At 64.4% G+C, this 18,925-nt stretch overlaps 1 protein-coding gene across 1 annotated transcript in view; it reads right to left on the bottom strand.

Annotated features, from left to right (window-relative positions):
* Positions 1-18,925, bottom strand: part of LOC135287331 (chromodomain-helicase-DNA-binding protein 3-like) — a 61,766-nt gene that overhangs the window by 10,346 nt on the left and 32,495 nt on the right. The window contains 18 exon segments of the mRNA XM_064400672.1: positions 792-890; positions 1,696-1,831; positions 2,371-2,483; positions 3,472-3,634; positions 4,867-5,011; positions 6,637-6,770; positions 7,212-7,297; positions 7,897-7,962; positions 8,820-8,997; positions 10,088-10,254; positions 11,464-11,695; positions 13,184-13,308; positions 13,979-14,096; positions 14,426-14,557; positions 15,713-15,854; positions 15,936-16,109; positions 17,141-17,262; positions 18,260-18,397. Of these exon segments, the coding sequence (XP_064256742.1) occupies positions 792-890; positions 1,696-1,831; positions 2,371-2,483; positions 3,472-3,634; positions 4,867-5,011; positions 6,637-6,770; positions 7,212-7,297; positions 7,897-7,962; positions 8,820-8,997; positions 10,088-10,254; positions 11,464-11,695; positions 13,184-13,308; positions 13,979-14,096; positions 14,426-14,557; positions 15,713-15,854; positions 15,936-16,109; positions 17,141-17,262; positions 18,260-18,397 (2,470 nt within the window).

An 18,925-nucleotide genomic window follows, 5' to 3' on the forward strand; every position in this document is an offset into this window, starting at 1 on the left:
TGGGGGAACAGGGGGCATTTGGGGGGTCAGGATCTTATTTGGGGGGTACAGAGACTTGTCTGGGGGGGTCAGGATCTTATTTGGGGGGGGTCAGGGACAGGTTTGGGGGGTCAGGGGGACATTTGGGGGGTCAAGGACGGGTTTGGGGCTCAGGGGTGGGTTTGTGGGTCAGGGACAGGTCTGGGGGGTCAGGGACAGGTTTGGGGGGTCAGGGATGGGTTGGGGGGTCAGGGATGGATTGGGGGGTCAGGGACACTTTTGGGGGGTCAGGGTCTCATTTGGGAGGGTTGGGGACACACCTGACCCCCCCTTGGGCCCCCCAAAACACCCCCAGCCCCGACAATAAACGAGACAGGGATGGGCTAAGCCCCGCCCTCTCTACGTTAGGCCACGCCCCTCCATTAAGCACCACCCACTCCTGTTAGACCACGCCCCTTCAAATAAGCACCACCCACTCCTGTTAGACCACGCCCCTTCAAATAAGCACCACCCACTCCTGTTAGGCCACGCCCCTTCAAATAAGCACCGCCCACTCCTGTTAGACCACGCCCCTTCAAATAAGCACCACCCACTCCTGTTAGGCCACGCCCCTTCAAATAAGCACCACGTGGTCTGGATTAGGCCACACCCCTTTCTGTCAAGCCACGCCCACTCTGTTAGGCCACACCCCTTTCTGGTGAGCTGTGCCCAGTCTGGGTTAGGACACACCCTTTAAACCCCGCCCATTTTCATCAGACCACGCCCCCCGTGCCCAAGCCCCGCCCCCCGTGCCCAAGCCCCGCCCCCCGCACCTCTTTTTGGGTCGGGGTCCCCCTTGGGCTCCTTGGGCTCCTCCTCCGGGGCCTTCTCGTCCCCCTTGTCCAGCCCCGGCGCCTTCTCGGCCTCCGCGCCTGCGGGAGGGGGATTTGGGGTTTGGGGTTTTGGGGTTTGGGGTTCCCAGGATTTGGGGTTTTTGGGGTTTGGAATTTGGGATTTTGGGTTTGGGGTTTTTGGGGTTTTGGGGTTCCCAGGATTTGGGGTTGGGGGTTGGGATTTTGGGGTTTTTGGGATTTGGGGTCTTTGGGGTTGGGGTTTGGGGTTTTGGGGATTTGGGGTTTCTGGGATTTGGGGATTTGGGGTTCCTGGGATTTGGGGTTTTGCGATTTGGGGTTTGGGGTTTTTGGGGTTTGGGGTTTTGGGGTTCCCAGGATGTGGGGTTTTTGGGATTTGGGGGTTTGAGGTTTGGGGCTTTTGGGGTTGGGGGGGTTTTGGGGTTTTGGGTTTGGGATTTGGGGTTTGGGATTTGGGGTTTCTGGGTTTTGGGGGTTTGGGGTTTCTGGGGTTTGGGGTTTCTGGGATTTGGGGGTCCCAGGATTTGGAGTTTTTGGGATTTGGGGTTTGGGGTTTGGGGCTTTGGGTTTTTGGGATTTGGGATTTTGGGTTTTTCAGGGATTTGGGGTTTTGGGATTTCGTGTTTTTCAGGGATTTGGGGTTTTGGGGTGTGGGGTTTTGGTGTTTCTGGGATTTGGGGTTTCTGGGATTTGGGGATTTGGGGTTTTGGGGTTCCCAGGATTTGGGGATTTTGGGGTTTTTGGGTTCCCAGGATTTTGGGTTTGGGGATTTGGGGTTTCTGGGATTTGGGGTTCCCTGGATTTTCGGTTTTTCGGGTTCCCAGGATTTGGGGGTTTTGGGGTTTGGGGCTCCCCGGGCTCTCACCTGGCCGCTCCTCGCGGGCCGGGGTCCCCTCGGCCTCGGGGTCCCTGTGGCCGGGCCCCTCCTCCTCGTCCCCCTTGCGGGGCCCCTCGGCCTCGCTGCCCTCGCCCGGCGATGGTGGCACCTCGGGGACAGGGGGCTGGGGACACCGGGGCTGTCACCCGCCCTGTCCCCACGGGGACACCGCCCCTCGGGAGTGACAGCCAGGGGACACGGGGACAGCGGGGACAGCAAGGGGACACGGGGACAGCGAGGGGACACGGGGACAGCGTGGGGACACGGGGACAGCCAGGGGACAGCGAGGACAGCGTAGGGACACGGGGACAGCGGGGACAGCCAGGGGACACGGGACAGCGGGGACAGTGTGGGGACACGGGGACAGCGGGGACAGCAAGGGGACAGCGTGGGGACACAGGGACAGCCAGGGGACACGGGGACAGCGTGGGGACACGGGACAGCGTGGGGACAGCCAGGGGACATGGGGACATGGGGGACAGCGAGGGGACACGGGGACAGCCAGGGGACACGGGGACAGCGAGGGGAGGGGACAGGGACAGAGATGGGGACAGGGACAGGGTGGGGACAGGGATGGGGATGGGGACAAGGACAGGAGGGCGGGGACAGGGACAGGGACAGGGTGGGGACAGGGACAGGGCTGGGGACAGCTGTGTCACTCACATCTGTCTCCATCTTCTCGGGGCCTTTGGGTTCCTTCTCGTCCCTGGTGTCACCCTCGTCCCTGTCCGGGGGTGGCCCCGGCCCGTCCCCGCGCTCGCTGGGCGCCGGCGTGGCTGGGGACAGGGGACATCAGGACATCGTCCCCATCCTGTCCCCAGCCGTGTCCCCAGCCGTGTCCCCATCCCTGTCATCATGTCCCCAGCTGTGTCCCCTCCCTGTCCCCATGTCCCCAGCCGTGTCCCCATGCCCCCAGCCATGTCCCCCTCCCTGTCCCCATGTCCCCAGCCCTGTCCCAATGCCCCCATCCCTGTCCCCATGTCCCCCCCGTGTCCCCGTGTCCCCAGCCGTATCCCCATGCCCCTAATCACGTCCCCAGCTGTGTCCCCATGTCCCCAGCCATGTCCCCCTCCCTGTCCCTGTCTCCCCAGCCATGTCCCCAGCCATATCCCCCTCCCTGTCCCTGTCTCCCCAGCCATGTCCCCATCCCTGTCCCCATGTCCCCAGCCGTGTCCCCGCCGTGTCCCCAGCCATGTTCCCATCCCTGTCCCCATGTCCCCAGCCCAGCCATGTCCCCAAGTCCCCATCCCTGTCCCCAGCAGTGTCCTCCTCCCTGTCCCCATGTCCCCAGCAGTGTCCTCCTCCCTGTCCCCATGTCCCCAGCCGTGTCCCCATGCCCCCAGCCATGTCCCCCTCCCTGTCCCCATGTCCCCAGCCCTGTCCCAATGCCCCCATCCCTGTCCCCATGTCCCCCCCGTGTCCCCGTGTCCCCAGCCGTGTCCCCAGCCATGTCCCCATCCCTGTCCCCATGTCCCTGTGTCCCCATCCCTGTCCCCATGTCCCCAGCCATGTCCCCATCCCTGTCCCCATGTCCCCAGCCGTGTCCCCATGTCCCCATCCCTGTCCCCATGTCCCCAGCCATGTCCCCATCCCTGTCCCCATGTCCCCAGCCGTGTCCCCATGTCCCCATCCCTGTCCCCATGTCCCCAGCCATGTCCCCATCCCTGTCCCCATGTCCCCAGCCGTGTCCCCATGTCCCCATCCCTGTCCCCATGTCCCCGTGTCCCCAGCCATGTCCCCGCCGTGTCCCCAGGTGTGCGGTACCGGGCGTGGGGGGCGCGGGGCTGGGGGGGCCGCTCTGCTCGGGGCTGGGGGGGCCGGTCTTGGCGGGGGAGGAGGCGCGGGACGAGCGCTTGGAGTCGGCGCTGGGCTCGGGGGCCAGCTCGGGCAGGGACCAGCGCCCGTTGATGTGCTCGAACTCCTGCACCTGGGGGGGCATGATGGGGGGGGTCAGGGGACCCCAAAAACCCACTCCAAAACCCCCAAAAACTGATCCCCAAAACCCTAAAACCCGCCCAAAGGACCCTAAAACATCCCCAGGGCCAGCTCAGGCAGGGACCAGCGCCCGTTGATGTGCTCGAACTCTTGCACCTGGGGGGGCACGATGGGGGGGTCAGGGGACCCCAAAAACCCCAAAAACCCACCCCAAAAATCCTGAAAATCCACCCCAAAAACCCCGAAAATCCACCCCAAAAACCCCGAAAATCCACCCCAAAACCCCCCCAAGGGACCCTAAAACATCCCCAGGGCCAGCTCGGGCAGGGACCACCTGGGGGGCACAATGGGGTCAGGGGACGCCAAAAACCCTAAAAACCAACCTCAAAACCCCCAAAAACCCACAAAACCTGCCCCAGGGCTGTCCCCAGGTGTTCAGCCTGTCCCCAGGCTGTCCCCAGGGATGTCCCCAGGTGTCCCCAGGTGTTCAGGGCTGTCCCCAGGTGTTCAACCTGTCCCAGGGCTGTCTCCAGGTGAGTCCCCAGGTGTCCTGGGGATGTCCCCAGGGATCCCCAGGTGTTCAGCCTGTCCCCAGCCCTACCAGGTGTCCCCAGGGATGTCCCCAGGGATGTCCCCAGGTGTTCAAGGCTGTCCTCAGGTGTTCAGCCTGTCCCTGGGCTGTCCCCAGGCCATCCCCAGCCTGTCCCCAGGTGACCCCAGGTGTTCAGCCTGTCCCCAAGCTGTCCCCAGGTGTCCTGGGGATGTCCCCAGGTGTTCCCTGCGTCCCCAGGTGTCCCTGGGCTGTCCCCAGGTGTCCTGGGGATGTCCCCGGGCTGTCCCCAGCCTGTCCCCAGGTGTTCAGCCTGTCCCCCCAGGTGTCCCCAGGGTCCCCAGGTGTCCCTGGGCTGTCCCCAGGCTGTCCTGGGGATGACCCCAGGCTGTCCCCAGGCTGTTCCCAGGCTGTCCCCAGGTGTCTCCTGGGTCCCCAGGTGTCCCTGGGCTGTCCCCACGCTGTCCTGGGGATGTCCCCAGCCTGTCCCCAGCCTGTCCCCAGGTGTTCAGCCTGTCCCTGGGCTGTCCCCAGCCCATCCCCAGGCTGTCCCCAGGCTGTCCCCAGGCTGTCCTGGGGATGTCCCCAGGCTGTCCCCAGGTGTCCCCAGGTGTCCTGGGGATGTCCCCAGGTGTCCCCAGGCTGTCCCCGGTGTCCCCGGCGTGCCCAGGTACCTTTTTCTTGACGAGGGACATGACGCCGATGCGGGTGAGCACCTGCTGCCGGGACAGCCCCTCGCGGGGGACGCCGTCCGCGAACGTCTCGGAGCCGTCGGCGCCCGGCTCGCACAGGTGGCGCATGAACAGGGACACGTAGGCCCTGGGGACAGCGCTCAGGGCCACCGCCGTGCCACCAGCACCCTGCCACCGCCCCCGTGCCACTGCCCATGCCACCGCCCCTGTGTCACTGACACCACCTGTGCCACTGACACTGTCCCCGTGCCACTGACACCCAGCCTGTGCCACCACCCCTGTGTCACCAACACTGCCTGTGTCACCACCCTGCCCGTGCCACCGCCCCAGTGCCACCGCCCCCGTGCCACCGCCTGTGCCACCACCCCCATGCCACTGACACTGCCTGTGCCACCGCCCCTGTGTCACCAACACTGCCTGTGCCACTGCCCCTGTGCCACCACCCGTGCTACTGACACTGCCCATGCCACCACCCCTGTGCCACTGACACTGTCCCTGTGCCACCGCCTGTGCCACCACCCTGCCTGTGCCACCAACATTGTGCCACCGCCTGTGCCACCACCCGTGCTACTGACACTGTCCCTGTGCCACCGCCCCTGTGCCACTGACACTGCCTGTGCCACTGTCCCCTGCACCTGCACGCCCTGCCCCGGGGTCACTGTCCCCATGGATCCTGTCCCCAGGGTCCCCAGCTCTGCTCTCTGTCCTCACCACTGTCCCCATTGTCCAGTGTCCCCACTGTCCTCATCACTGTCCTTGTCCCCAGTGTCCCCATCTCCAAGGACTTTGTCCCCAAGATCTCCACTGTCCCCATCTCCTGGTGTCCCCAGGGAGAAAGTCCCCAGTGTCCCCAGTGTCCCCAATGTCCCTGATGTCCCCAGTGTCCCTGATGTCCCCAGTGTCCCTGATGTCCCCGGTGTCCCCAATGCCCCCAGTGTCCCCCCTGTCCCCCCTGTCCCCGCACCATCAGCCCGTGCCCTCGTCACGGCACCCGTGGGGCTGTGCCGGTCACAGCAGGGACGTGCCACCGCTCTGGCGTCCCCTGCGCCACACCCGGCCCCCCGAGGGGACACAGGGACATCGGGGGTGGCTTTGTGTCGGGCTGAGGGGGACACGGCCTCGTCCGGTCCCCAGGAACACCGACAGTGACGGCGCTCGGCTGAGTAAGGGCTCATCACGTGGCACGGGGGCATCGGGGGACATCGGGGGACAGTGGAGGGCACACGGACACACAGGGAGATGAGGGGACACGGGGACAATAGGGACATGGTGACACATGGACACCTCACTACCCTGCCACCACCTGTCCCTGACACCACTGCCTGTCCCTGATGCCACTGCTTGTCCTCAGTGCCACCACCTGTCCCTGATGCCACCCCTTGTCCCCAGCGGCACTGCTAGACACTGATGCCACCACCTGTCCCTGACACCACCTGTCCCCAATGCCACTGCTTGTCCCCAATGCCACCACCTGCCCCTGATGCCACCGCTTGTCCCCAGTGACACTGCTTGTCCCCAATGCCACCACCTGTCCCTGACACCACCGCCTGTCCCTGACACCACCGCCCCTCCCCAGTGCCAGCACCCCTCCCAGCTGTCCCCGGTGTCCCCAGCTGTCCCCGGTGTCCCCGGTGTCCCTGGTGTCCCCGGTGTCCCCAGCTGTCCCCGGTGTCCCCGGTGTCCCTGGTGTCCCTGGTGTCCCCAGCTGTCCCTGGTGTCCCCAGTGTCCCCGGTGTCCCCGGTGTCACCTACTTGAACTCCTTCTCGGTTTTGCCCCGCAGGTCCCGCACGAGCCACTGCGACGTGAAGGCGTCCTGGGGGGGCATCCCCCAGCGCATGACGGCGTTCAGGAAGGCCTTGCGCTGCCTCGTGTTGAACCCCAGCACCTGGGGACACATCGGGGACATTGGGGACATCGGGGACATTGGGGACATCGGGGACATTGGGGACATTGGGGACACCGGGGATATCGGGGGCTCAGGGGGACACAGGGGACATCCGGAACATCAGGGACACTGGGGACACTGGGGACACTGGCTGTCCGGAGACCCCCGTGCCTTGTCCCCAGACAGGGGGACAGTGGCTCCAGGTGACCCCAGACCCTCTGATTTGGGGACCCAGGTGCTGAGGGGTCACTCAGGTGTCCGAGCACCCCCTGACCCCACCTGGAGGTGACCCAGGTGGCCCCAAGGTGTCCCCAAACCCCCTGGGAGTGTCCCCAAGACCCCAGGTGTCGCCAAGCCCCCCGGGAGTGTCCCCAAGACCCCAGGTGTCCCCAAGCCCCCCAGGTGTCCCCAAGCCCCCCAGGTGTTCCCATGTCCCCTCACCTCGATGTTGCCGCCCACCCGGGCCAGCAGTGGGGGGAGGGGTTTGTCCTTCTCGTTCCGCAGCTGCCGCTTGGACTGGCGCCGGCCTGGGGGAGGGGAGGGGTCAGCACCCCCCTTGGGGACACCTTGACCCCCCAGGGACACCCTGCCCCCCCCGGGGACACCCTGACCACCTCCAGGGACACCCTGACCCCACTGGGGACATCCTGACCCCCCCTGGGGACACACTGGGGACACCCTGACCCCCACCATGGACACCCTGACCCCTCCTTGGGGACACACTGGGGATACCCTGACCCCCACCAGGGACACCCTGACCCACCTTGGGGACATCCTAACCCCCCTGGGGACATCCTGACCCCCACCAGGGACACCTTGACCCCCCTCAGGGACACCTTGACCCCCCTTGGGGACACCCTGACCCCCCCTGGGGACACTCTGATCCCCCAGGGACACCCTGACCCCCCTTGGGGACACCCTGACCCCACTTAGGGACACCCTGACCTCCCTGGGGACACTCTGGGGACACCTTGACCCCCCCTAGGGACACCCTGGGGACACCCTGCCCCCCCCCGGGGACACTCTGGGGACACCCTGACCCCCTGGGGACACCCTGACCCCACTTAGGGACACCCTGACCCCCTGGGGACACCCTGGTGCCACCCCGGCCCCCCGGGCCCCTCACCCTCGGGCCGCTCGTCGAAGTCCTCGTCCTCCTCCTCGGAGCCCACCGAGTACTCGGACTGGTTGTCTGGGGGACACGGCAGCGTTGGGGACATGGTGCCACCCAGCGTGTGCCAGTGCCATCCCAGCCCTTCCCAGTGCCATCCCAGCCCCTCCCAGTCCCTCCCAGTGCCATCCCAGTGCCCCCAGTGCCCACCTTGGTCCTCCTGGGCGGCGTCGTTGTAGTTGACCTGCTTGTGCACGCGCTTGCCCTTGCCCAGGCTCCATCCCAGTCTGTCCCAGTGTATCCCAGTCCCTCCCAGTCCATCCCAGTCCCTCCCAGTGCCATCCCAGTCTGTCCCAGTCCCTCCCAGTCCATCCCAGTCCCTCCCAGTGCCATCCCAGTGCCCACCTTGGTCCTCCTGGGCGGCGTCGTTGTAGTTGCCCTGCTTGCGCACGCGCTTGCCCTTGCCCAGGCTCCATCCCAGTCCATCCCAGTGCCATCCCAGTCCATCCCAGTGCCATCCCAGTCCCTCCCAGTCCCTGTCCATCCCAGTGCCATCCCAGTCCCTCCCAGTCCATCCCAGTGCCCACCTTGGTCCTCCTGGGCGGCGTCGTTGTAGTTGCCCTGCTTGTGCACGCACTTGCCCTTGCCCAGGCTCCATCCCAGTCTGTCCCAGTGCCATCCCAGTCTGTCCCAGTGTATCCCAGTCCCTCCCAGTCCATCCCAGTGCCATCCCAGTCCCTCCCAGTGCCATCCCAGTCTGTCCCAGTCCCTCCCAGTCCCTCCCAGTCCCTCCCAGTGCCATCCCAGTGCCCACCTTGGTCCTCCTGGGCGGCGTCGTTGTAGTTGCCCTGCTTGTGCACGCACTTGCCCTTGCCCAGGCTCCATCCCAGTCCATCCCAGTGCCATCCCAGTCCCTCCCAGTCCCTCCCAGTGCCCACCTTGGTCCTCCTGGGCGGCGTCGTTGTAGTTGACCTGCTTGCGCACGCGCTTGCCCTTGCCCAGGTTGCGGGCCAGGTCCTCCTGCTGCTGCTCGTAGTGGTGCCGCAGCAGCTTCTCCCAGTAGTCGGGGTCCACGTTCTCCTCCTGCTTGATGATCTCCCGCTCGATCTCCTCGATCTGCCGGACACTCGGGGTCAGCGGGGCCACCCGGGGTCACCAGGGGACACTCGGGGTCACCCGGGGTCACCAAGGGACACTCGGGGTCACCGGGGCCACCCGGAGTCACCAGGGGACACTCGGGGTCACCCGGGCCACCCGGGGTCACCAGGGGACACTCGGGGCCACCCGGGGTCACCAAGGGACACTCGGGGTCACCGGGGCCACCCGGAGTCACCAGGGGACACTCGGGGTCACCCGGGACCACACAGGGTCACCAGGGGACACTCGGGGTCACCCGGGGCCACCCGGGGTCACCAAGGGACACTCAGGGTCACTCAGCATCACCCGGGGTCACTCAGGGTCACCCGGGGTCACTTGGGGTCACCCAGGGTCACCCAGTGGTCAGCACTGGGCACAGCATGCCCAGCACTGGTGTCCCCTGTTCTTGGTGTCTCCATCATCATCATCATCATCATCATCATCATCATCATGTCCACCATCATCATCATCATCCCCATCTCCATCATCATCATCTGTCTCCACTGTTGCCATCTCCATGATTTTCATCATCATCATCATCATCATCTCCACTGTCCCCATCATCTCCATCCTCTTCAGAGTCCCCAACCCCATCACCCCATTGTCCCCAATCCCATTGTCCCCAATCCCAATGTCCCCATCCCACTGTCCCCATCCCACTGTCCCCATCCCACTGTCCCCATCTCATTGTCCCTGTCTCACTGTCCCCTATCCCACTGTCCCCATCCCATTGTCCCCAATCCCATTGTCCCCATCCCATTGTCCCCATCCCACTGTCCCCATCCCACTGTCCCCATCCCACTGTCCCCAATCCCAGTGTCCCCAGTCCCACTGTCTCCATTCCCCTGTTCCCATGTCACTGTCCCTGTCCCACTGTCCCCATCCCACTGTCCCCATCACTTCCCTCTCCAATATCTCCAACATCTCCACATCCTCCACCCACCCACCCAACATCTCTCCATTCCTTCCATGCACGTGTCCCCAGTGTCCCCCCAGTGTCCCCAGTGTCCCCCCAGTGTCCCCAGTGTCCCCTCAGTGTCCCCAGTGTCCCCCAGTGTCCCCAGCACACCTTGTCCTCCTCCCTGACGACGTACTGGGCCACCTTGAAGGAGCTCAGGTACTCGTTCATGTTCTGCACGTCGGCGTCGTCGGTGGCGTCCTGGTTGCGGTCCAGCAGCCGCGCGATGGCCTCGTTGTCGTAGTGGATGACGCTGCTGTCCTCCTCCTTGTTGTCCCCTGCGCGGCCACGCCGTGTCACACGCGTGCTGGGACACGGACAGGCGGGGCCACACGCGTGCTGGGACACGGACAGGCGGGGCCACACGCGCTGGGACACGGGCGGACAGGGACACGCGTGCTGGGACACGGCAGGACAGGGACACGCGTGCTGGGACACGGGCGGACAGGGACACGCGTGCTGGGACACGGACAGGCGGGGCCACACGCGTGCTGGGACACGGACAGGCGGGGCCACGCGCGCTGGGACACGGGCGGACGCGCTCCAAGGTGAGGTGACATGGCTTTGTCACACCCCAATGTGGCCCAACATGGCCCAGTCCAGCCCAGCATGGCCCAGTCCAGCCCAACACAACCCAACGTGACCCAGTCCAACCCAACACAGACCAGTCCAACCCAACCCAGCCCAGCACAACCCAACACGTCCCAGTTCAGCCCAACACAGCCCAGTCCAACCCAACATAGACCAGTCCAGCCCAGCACAGCCCAGTCCAACCCAGTCCAACCCAACACAACCCAATCCAGCCCAACATGACCCAGTCCAGCCCAGCACAGCCCAGCACAGCCCAATCAAGCCCAACACATCCCAGCCCAGCCCAACACGACCCAGTCCAACCCACCACAGCCCAGTTCAGCCCAGCACAGACCAGTCCAACCCAGTCCAACTCAACACAGCCCAGTCCAGCCCAACACAGCCCAGTCCAGCCCAGCACAACCCAATCCAACCCAATCCAACCCAACACAGCTCACCACAGCCCAGTTCAATCCAACACGTCCCAGCCCAACATGACCCAGTTCAGCCCAGCTCAGCCCAGTCCAACCCAACACAACCCAATCCAGCCCAACATGACCCAGTCCAGCCCAGCACAGCCCAGTCCAACTCAACACAGCCCAGCACAGCCCAGTCCAGCCCAGAACAGCCCAGTCCAACTCAACACAGCCCAGCACAGCCCAGTCCAGCCCAGAACAGCCCAGTCCAACTCAACACAGCCCAGCACAGCCCAGTCCAACTCAACACAGCCCAGCACAGCCCAGTCCAGCCCAGAACAGCCCAGTCCAGCCCAGCTCAGCCCAGCACAGCCCAGTCCAGCCCAGCACAGCCCAGTCCAACTCAACACAGCCCAGCACAGCCCAGTCCAGCCCAGTTCAGCCCAGCTCAGCCCAGCACAACCCAACACGTCCCACCCAGCCCGTGTCCGCGGGGCCCACCCTCGTTCTCGTCCTTGAAGAGCTCCTCGGTGCCGAACTTGAGGATGTCGTCGAGCTCCTGCTTGGACATGGAGCCGGCCTTGGAGCCCAGCCCCGGGCGCACCACCAGGTGCGTCAGCATCATCTTGCGCTTGGCCACCTGCGTGATCCGCTCCTCCACCGAGGCCCGCGTCACGAAGCGGTAAATCATCACCTTGTTGGCCTGGCCGATGCGGTGCGCGCGGCTGAAGGCCTGGCACGGAGGGGACATCACAGGGACAGGTCAGGGACATGCCACATGGGATGGGGACACACCAGGGACATGAGGGGACACCCTGGCCAATGCGGTGCGCGCGGCTGAAGGCCTGGCACGGAGGGGACACGTCAGGGACACCTCAAGGACACATCACATGGGATGGGGACATCGTGGGGACAGGTCAGATTGGATGGGGACACGCCTGGGATGTGTCACATGGGATGGGGACACACCAGGGACATGAAGGGACACCCTGGCCGATGTGGTGCGTGTGGCTGAAGGCCTGGCACGGAGGGGACACGTCAGGGACACCTCAAGGACACATCACATGGGATGGGGACATCGTGGGGACAGGTCAGATTGGATGGGGACACGCCTGGGATGTGTCACATGGGATGGGGACACACCAGGGACATGAAGGGACACCCTGGCTGATGTGGTGCGTGTGGCTGAAGGCCTGGCACGGAGGGGACACGTCAGGGACACCTCAAGGACACATCACATGGGATGGGGACATCGTGGGGACAGGTCAGATTGGATGGGGACACGCCTGGGATGTGTCACATGGGATGGGGACACACCAGGGACATGAAGGGACACCCTGGCCGATGTGGTGCGTGTGGCTGAAGGCCTGGCAGGAGGGGACATCGTGGGGACATCGTGGGGACAGGTCAGATGGGATGGAGGACACCCCAGGGACATGCCACATGGGATGGGGACACACCAGGGACACCCCAGGGACATGAGGGGACACCCTGGCCGATGCGGTGCGCGCGGCTGAAGGCCTGGCAGGGAGGGGACATCGTGGGGACACCTCAGGGACTTGGCAATCAGGGGAGACAGGGAGCTAAGGAGGATGACAATGGCCAGGTGACACAGGCCAGGTGGCATGGCTGAGCAGGTGACAGTGCCCAGGTGACAGTGCCAGGGGGTGGCACTACACAGGTGACACTGCACAGGTGACATTGCACAGGTGGCAGTGCCCAGGTGACAGTGCCAGGTGCCCAGTGCTGGGGATGGCACTGCACAGGTGACACTGCACAGGTGACAGTGTCCCAGTGCCCAGTGCCAGGGGATGGCACTGGCCAGGTGACAGTGGCCAGGTGACAGTGGCCAGGTGACAGTGCCAGGGGATGGCACTGCACAGGTGGCAGTGCCCAGGTGACAGTGCCAGGTGCCCAGTGCTGGGGATGGCACTGCACAGGTGACAGTGTCCCAGTGCCCAGTGCCAGGGGATGGCACTGGCCAGGTGACAGTGGCCAGGTGACAGTGGCCAGGTGACACTGCACAGGTGACAGTGCCAGGGGATGGCACTGCACAGGTGACACTGCACAGGTGACAGTGCCAGGTGCCTGGTGCCAGGGGATGGCACTGCACAGGTGACAGTGGCCAGGTGACAGTGCCAGGTGCCTGGTGCCAGGGGATGGCACTGCACAGGTGACAGTGCCCAGGTGACAGTGCCAGGGGACAGTGCCAGGTGCCCACCTGGATGTCGTTGTGGGGGTTCCAGTCCGAGTCAAAGATGACCACGGTGTCAGCCGTTGCCAGGTTGATGCCAAGGCCCCCGGCCCGCGTCGACAGCAGGAAACAGAACTGCTGCGCCCCCGGCGCTGCCCCCCCGGCGTCAGTGACGGACCCAAAACACCCCAAATCCACCCCAAAAACACCCCAAACCCACCCCAAAAACACCTGAATTCCCCAGGACACCTGAACCACCTGAACTCCTCCTGTCCCCATCCCTGTCCCTGTCCCCTGTCCCCTGTCCCTGTCCCCATCCCTCTCCCCATCTCTGTCCCCTGTCCCCATGCCGTGTCCCTTGTCCCCATCCCTGTCCCGGTCCCTGTCCCCATGCCATGTCCCCGTCCCTGTCCCCATCCCTACCATTGAAGCGGTCGATGGCCTCCTGCCACAGGGCCCCTGTCCATCCCTGTCCCCTGTCCCCATCCTTGTCCCCATCCCTGTCCCCTGTCCCCATGCCGTGTCCCCTGTCCCCATCCCTGTCCCGGTCCCTGTCCCCGTCCCTACCGTTGAAGCGGTCGATGGCCTCCTGCCGCAGCGCCCCGGTCTATCCCTGTCCCTTTCCCCATGCCGTGTCCCTGTCCCCATCCCCTGTCCCTGTCCCTGTCCCCATGCCATGTCCCTGTCCCCGTCCCTACCGTTGAAGCGGTCGATGGCCTCCTGCCGCAGTGCCCGGTCTATCCCTGTCCCTTTCCCCATGCCGTGTCCCTGTCCCCATGCCGTGTCCCTGTCCCCATGCCGTGTCCCTGTCCCCGTCCCTACCGTTGAAGCGGTCGATGGCCTCCTGCCGCAGCGCCCCGGTGATGCCGCCGTCGATGCGCTCGTACTTGTAGCCCTCGTAGTCCAGGAAATCCTCCAGCAGGTCCAGCATCTTCGTCATCTGCGCGGACTGGTCAGACTGGGAGGGACTGGGAGCCACTGGGAGGGACTGGGAGCCACTGGGAGGGACCGGGAGGGACTGGGGGTGCTGGGACAGCCCATACTTGGTGGACTGGGGGGATTTGGATTGATTTTGGGGTCCCACCTGGGAGAAGATGAGCACCCTGTGGTTCTGGGGCTGGTTTGGGGTATTTCAGGGATATTTTGGGATGGTTTTGGGTCCCACCTGGGACAAGATGAGCACCCTGTGGTTCTGGGGCTGGGTTTGGGGTATTTTGGGATATTTTGGGATGGTTTTAGGATGGTTTTCGGGTGGTTTTGGGGTCCCACCTGGGAGAAGATGAGCACCCTGTGGTTCTGCTCCTTCAGCTTGCGCAGCATCTTCTGCAGCAGCAGCAGCTTCCCCGAGGCCTTGATCAGGGCCCCGCCCTCGTAGGCGCCGCTCGGCAGCTTCGGGGACTCCTGGGGACAGGGACATGGCCGTGTCACCCACGGGGACATCACCCACGGGGACATCACTAGGTCACCCACGGGGACACTGACAGGTCACTCATGGGGACATCACCCATGGGGATGCTGACAGGTCACCCACAGGGACATCACCCATGGGGACACCGCCAGGTCACCCACGGGGACACCACCGTGTCACCCACAGGGACACATATCCCCCCACAATCTCCACGTCCCCTGCTCCTCAACTCTGTGTCCCTGCCGTGTCACTCCAACCCCTACTTGTCCCCATATCCAAGTTCCCAAGTCCCACCAGCCCCGTATTCCCCCTCCCTGTCCCCAAGTCCCTCCCTGTCCCCAAGTCCCTCCCTGTCCCCATGTCCCTCCCTGTCCACATGTCCCACATCCCTCTAACCCTCCCATGTCCCTCCGTGTCCCCATGTCCCTGGTATCCCGGTGTCCCCACATCCCCCGACACCCCTGGCTGTGCCCACTGTCCCCATGTCCCCCATATCCCTGGTGTCCCCACTGTCCCTGGTGTCCCCCCACACCCCTGGCTGTCCCCATGTCCCCCCACACCCCCGGTGTCCCTGGTGTCCCCATGTCCCCGCACAGCCCTGGCTGTCCCCACGTCCCCCCACACCCCTGGTGTCCCCCCACAGCCGCGGTGTCCCCGCTGTCCCTGGTGCCCCATGTCCCCCCACAACCCCGGTGTCCCCATGTCTCCCCACACCCCTAACTGTCCCCATGTCCCCCCACACCCCTGACTGTTCCCATGTCCCCCCACACCCCCGGTGTCCCAGTGTCCCCACCATGGCCGCCATGGGGAACAGGCAGGGGTGGTTGCAGCAATTCTTGAGGTCCCTGGCTGTCCCCACCTCCCACCACACCCGCAATGTCCCCAGTGTCCCCGGTCTCCCATGTCCCCCGACACCCCTGGTGTCCCCGTGTCCCAGCTGTCCCCATGTCCCCCGACACCCCCGGTGTCCCCCCACACCCGCGATGTCCCCACTGTCCCTGGTGTCCCCCCACACCCCTGGCTGTCCCCATGTCCTCCCACACCCCAGCTGTCCCCATGTCCCCTGACACCCCTGCTGTCCCCATGTCCCCCGACACCCCCGGTGTCCCCCCACACCCGCAATGTCCCCGGTGTCCCGGTGTCCCCACCATGGCCGCCACGGGGAACAGGTACGGGTGGTTGCAGCACTTCTTGAGGTCCATCATGATGTTGAGCAGCGACACCTGGTTGCCGCCGCCCCGCGAGTTCAGTGCCTCGAAGTTCCTCGTCAGGATGTACTTGTAGTACTTCCTGCGGGGACAGCGGTGCCACCGGCCGCTCTGGGGACACGGGGGGCAGGGGACAGCCCCGCGGGCAGGGGACAGCGCCTACTTCTGCATGGGGCTGAGCTCCACGCGCACGATCAGCTCCGTCTTGGCCGGCATGTTCTTGAAGACGTCGGCCTTGAGGCGCCGCAGCATGTGGGGGCCCAGCAGGTCGTGCAGCTTCTTGATCTGGTCCTCCTTGGAGATGTCGGCAAACTCCTCCAGGAAGCCCTCCAGGTTACTGGGGACACGGGGACAGGGTCACCACGGGGACATGGAGGGGACACGGGGACATGGGGAGTCACAGGAACCCCTCCAGGTTACTGGGGACACGGGGACAGGGTCACCACGGGGACAGGGAGGGGACACGGGGACATGGGGAGTCACAGGAAGCCCTCCAGGTTACTGGGGACATGGGGACACGGGGACAGGGTCACCACGGGGACAGGGAGGGACACAGGAACCCCTCCAGGTTACTGGGGACATGGGGACACGGTCACCACGGGGACATGGGGAGTCACAGGAACCCCTCCAGGTTACTGGGGACACGGGGACACGGGGACAGGGTCACCACGGGGACAGGGAGGGACACAGAACCCCTCCAGGTTACTGGGGACACGGGGACACGGGGACAGGGTCACCATGGGGACAGGGAGGGGACACGGGGACATGGGGGGACACAGGAACCCCTCCAGGTTACTGGGGACACGGGGACAGGGTCAGTGAGGGAACAGGGAGGGACACAGGAGCTCCTCCAGGTTACTGGGGACATGGGGACACGGGGACAGGGTCACCATGGGGACACGGGGACATGGGGGCACACAGGGAGCCCTCCAGGTTACTGGGGACACAAGGACAGGGTCAGCGTGGGGACACAGGGACAGGGAAGGACACAGGGACCCCTCCAGGTTACTGGGGACAGGGGACAGGGTCACCGTGAGGACATCAGGATGTGGTGGGACAGGAGGGGATGGGAGTTGACAGGAGGAGACACAGGCAACAGGAGGTGGCACAGGTGGCACAGGAGGTGACACAGGAGGTGACACAGGTGACCGGAGGTGACACAAATGGCACAGGAGGTGACACAGGAGGTGACACAGGAGATGGCACAGGTGGCACAGGTGACAAGGAGGTGACACGAGGTGACACAGGAGGTGACCCAGGAGGTGACACAAGTGACCCAGGAGGTGACCCAAGTGACAAGAGGTGACCCAGGAGGTGGCACAGGTGACATGGAAGTGACACAGGTGACCCAGGTGTCCCGGGACGCACTTGAAGCGCTCGGGCGTGAGGAAGTTGAGCAGGTGGAAGAGCTCCTCCAGGTTGTTCTGCAGCGGGGTCCCCGTCAGCAGCAGCTTGTGCTCGATCTTGTACCCGTTGAGCACCCGGAAAAACTGGGGACAGCACGGCACCCTGAGCACCCTGGGGACCCTAAAAACACCCTGGGGACACCCTGAAACTGGGGACATCAAAAACTGGGGACAGCACGGCACCCTGAGCACCCTGGGGACCCCAAACACCCTGGGGACACCCTGAAACTGGGGACATCAAAAACTGGGGACAGCACAGCACCCTGAGCACCCTGGGGACCCCAAAACACCCTGGGGACACCCCAAAAACACACCTGGGGACACCCTAAACACCCTGGGGAACCCTGAGACACCCTGGGGGACCCTAAGCACCCTGGGGACACCCTAAAACACCCTGGGGACCCCAAAACACCCTGGGGACACCCTAAAATCCACTGGGGACATCAAAAACTGGGGACACAGCACATCACCCTGAAACACCCTGGGCACCCCAAAAACTGGGGACACAGCACGGCACCCTAAACACCCTGGGGAACCCTAAAACACCCTGGGGACCCCAAAACACACCTGGGGACCCCTAAAACACCCTGGAGAACCCTAAAACACACCTGGGGACCCCAAAACACACCTGGGGAACCCTAAAACACGCCTGGGGACCCCAAAACACACCTGGGGACCCCTAAAACACCCTGGGGAACCCTAAAACACACCTGGGGACCCCAAAACACACCCTGGGGAACCCTAAAATCCACTGGGGACACAGCCTCAGACCCTGAAGTCCACTGGGGGCACCCCTGACACCTTCCTAAGCACCCTCAGACCCCGAAATCAGGGATCCCCGGGTTCTGGGGTACCCCCACCCACACCCCCAGCTTTTGGGGTGCCCCCAGCCCCACGGGTGTTTTTTGGGGTGCCCCTCACCTTGGACTGGTTGTTCTTGAGGCGGTGGGCCTCGTCCACCACCAGGCAGGGACCCAACAACTCCCCAACCACATCCCGGGGTTTTGGGGTGCCCCCCACCCATATCCCCGGGTTTTGGGGTGCCCCCAGCCCCACGGCCGGGTTTTGGGGTGCCCCCCACCTTGGACTGGTTGTTCTTGAGGCGGTGGGCCTCGTCCACCACCAGGCAGGCCCAGCGGATGGAGCCCAGCGCCGCCTGGTCGATGGTGATCAGCTCGTAGGACGTGAGCAGCACGTGGAACTTCACCTGGGCCTCGCGCTGCGGGCACGGGGACGGGCTCAGAGGGGACCCCGGGGCCCCCCAGAACCCCAAAACGGGAAAAACCCCACCCAGAACCCCAAAACACACAAAAACCCCATCCAGAAAACCAAAACATGGAAAAACCCCATCCAGAACCCCAAAATGGGCAAAAACCTCACCCAGAACCCCAAAACACACAAAAAACCTCATCCAGAACACCCCGGCATCCCAAAACATGGAAAAACCCCACCCAGAACCCCAAAATGGGCAAAAACCCCCACCCAGAACCCACCCAGAACTCCAAAACGGGCAAAAACCCCACCCAGAACCGCAAAACATGGAAAAACCTCACCCCCAGAACCCCAAAATGAGCAAAAACCTCACCCAGAACCCACCCAGAACCCCAAAACATGGAAAAACCCCACCCAGAACCCAGCCAGAACCCCAAAATGGGCAAAAACCCCACCCAGAACCCCAAAATGTGGAAAAACTCAACCCAGAGCCCCAAGGTGACCCAAGTGTCTGAGTGCCACCTATTGTCCCCAA

Source organism: Passer domesticus, chromosome 29, assembly GCF_036417665.1.
Source record: "Passer domesticus isolate bPasDom1 chromosome 29, bPasDom1.hap1, whole genome shotgun sequence".
Lineage (NCBI taxonomy): Eukaryota > Metazoa > Chordata > Aves > Passeriformes > Passeridae > Passer > Passer domesticus.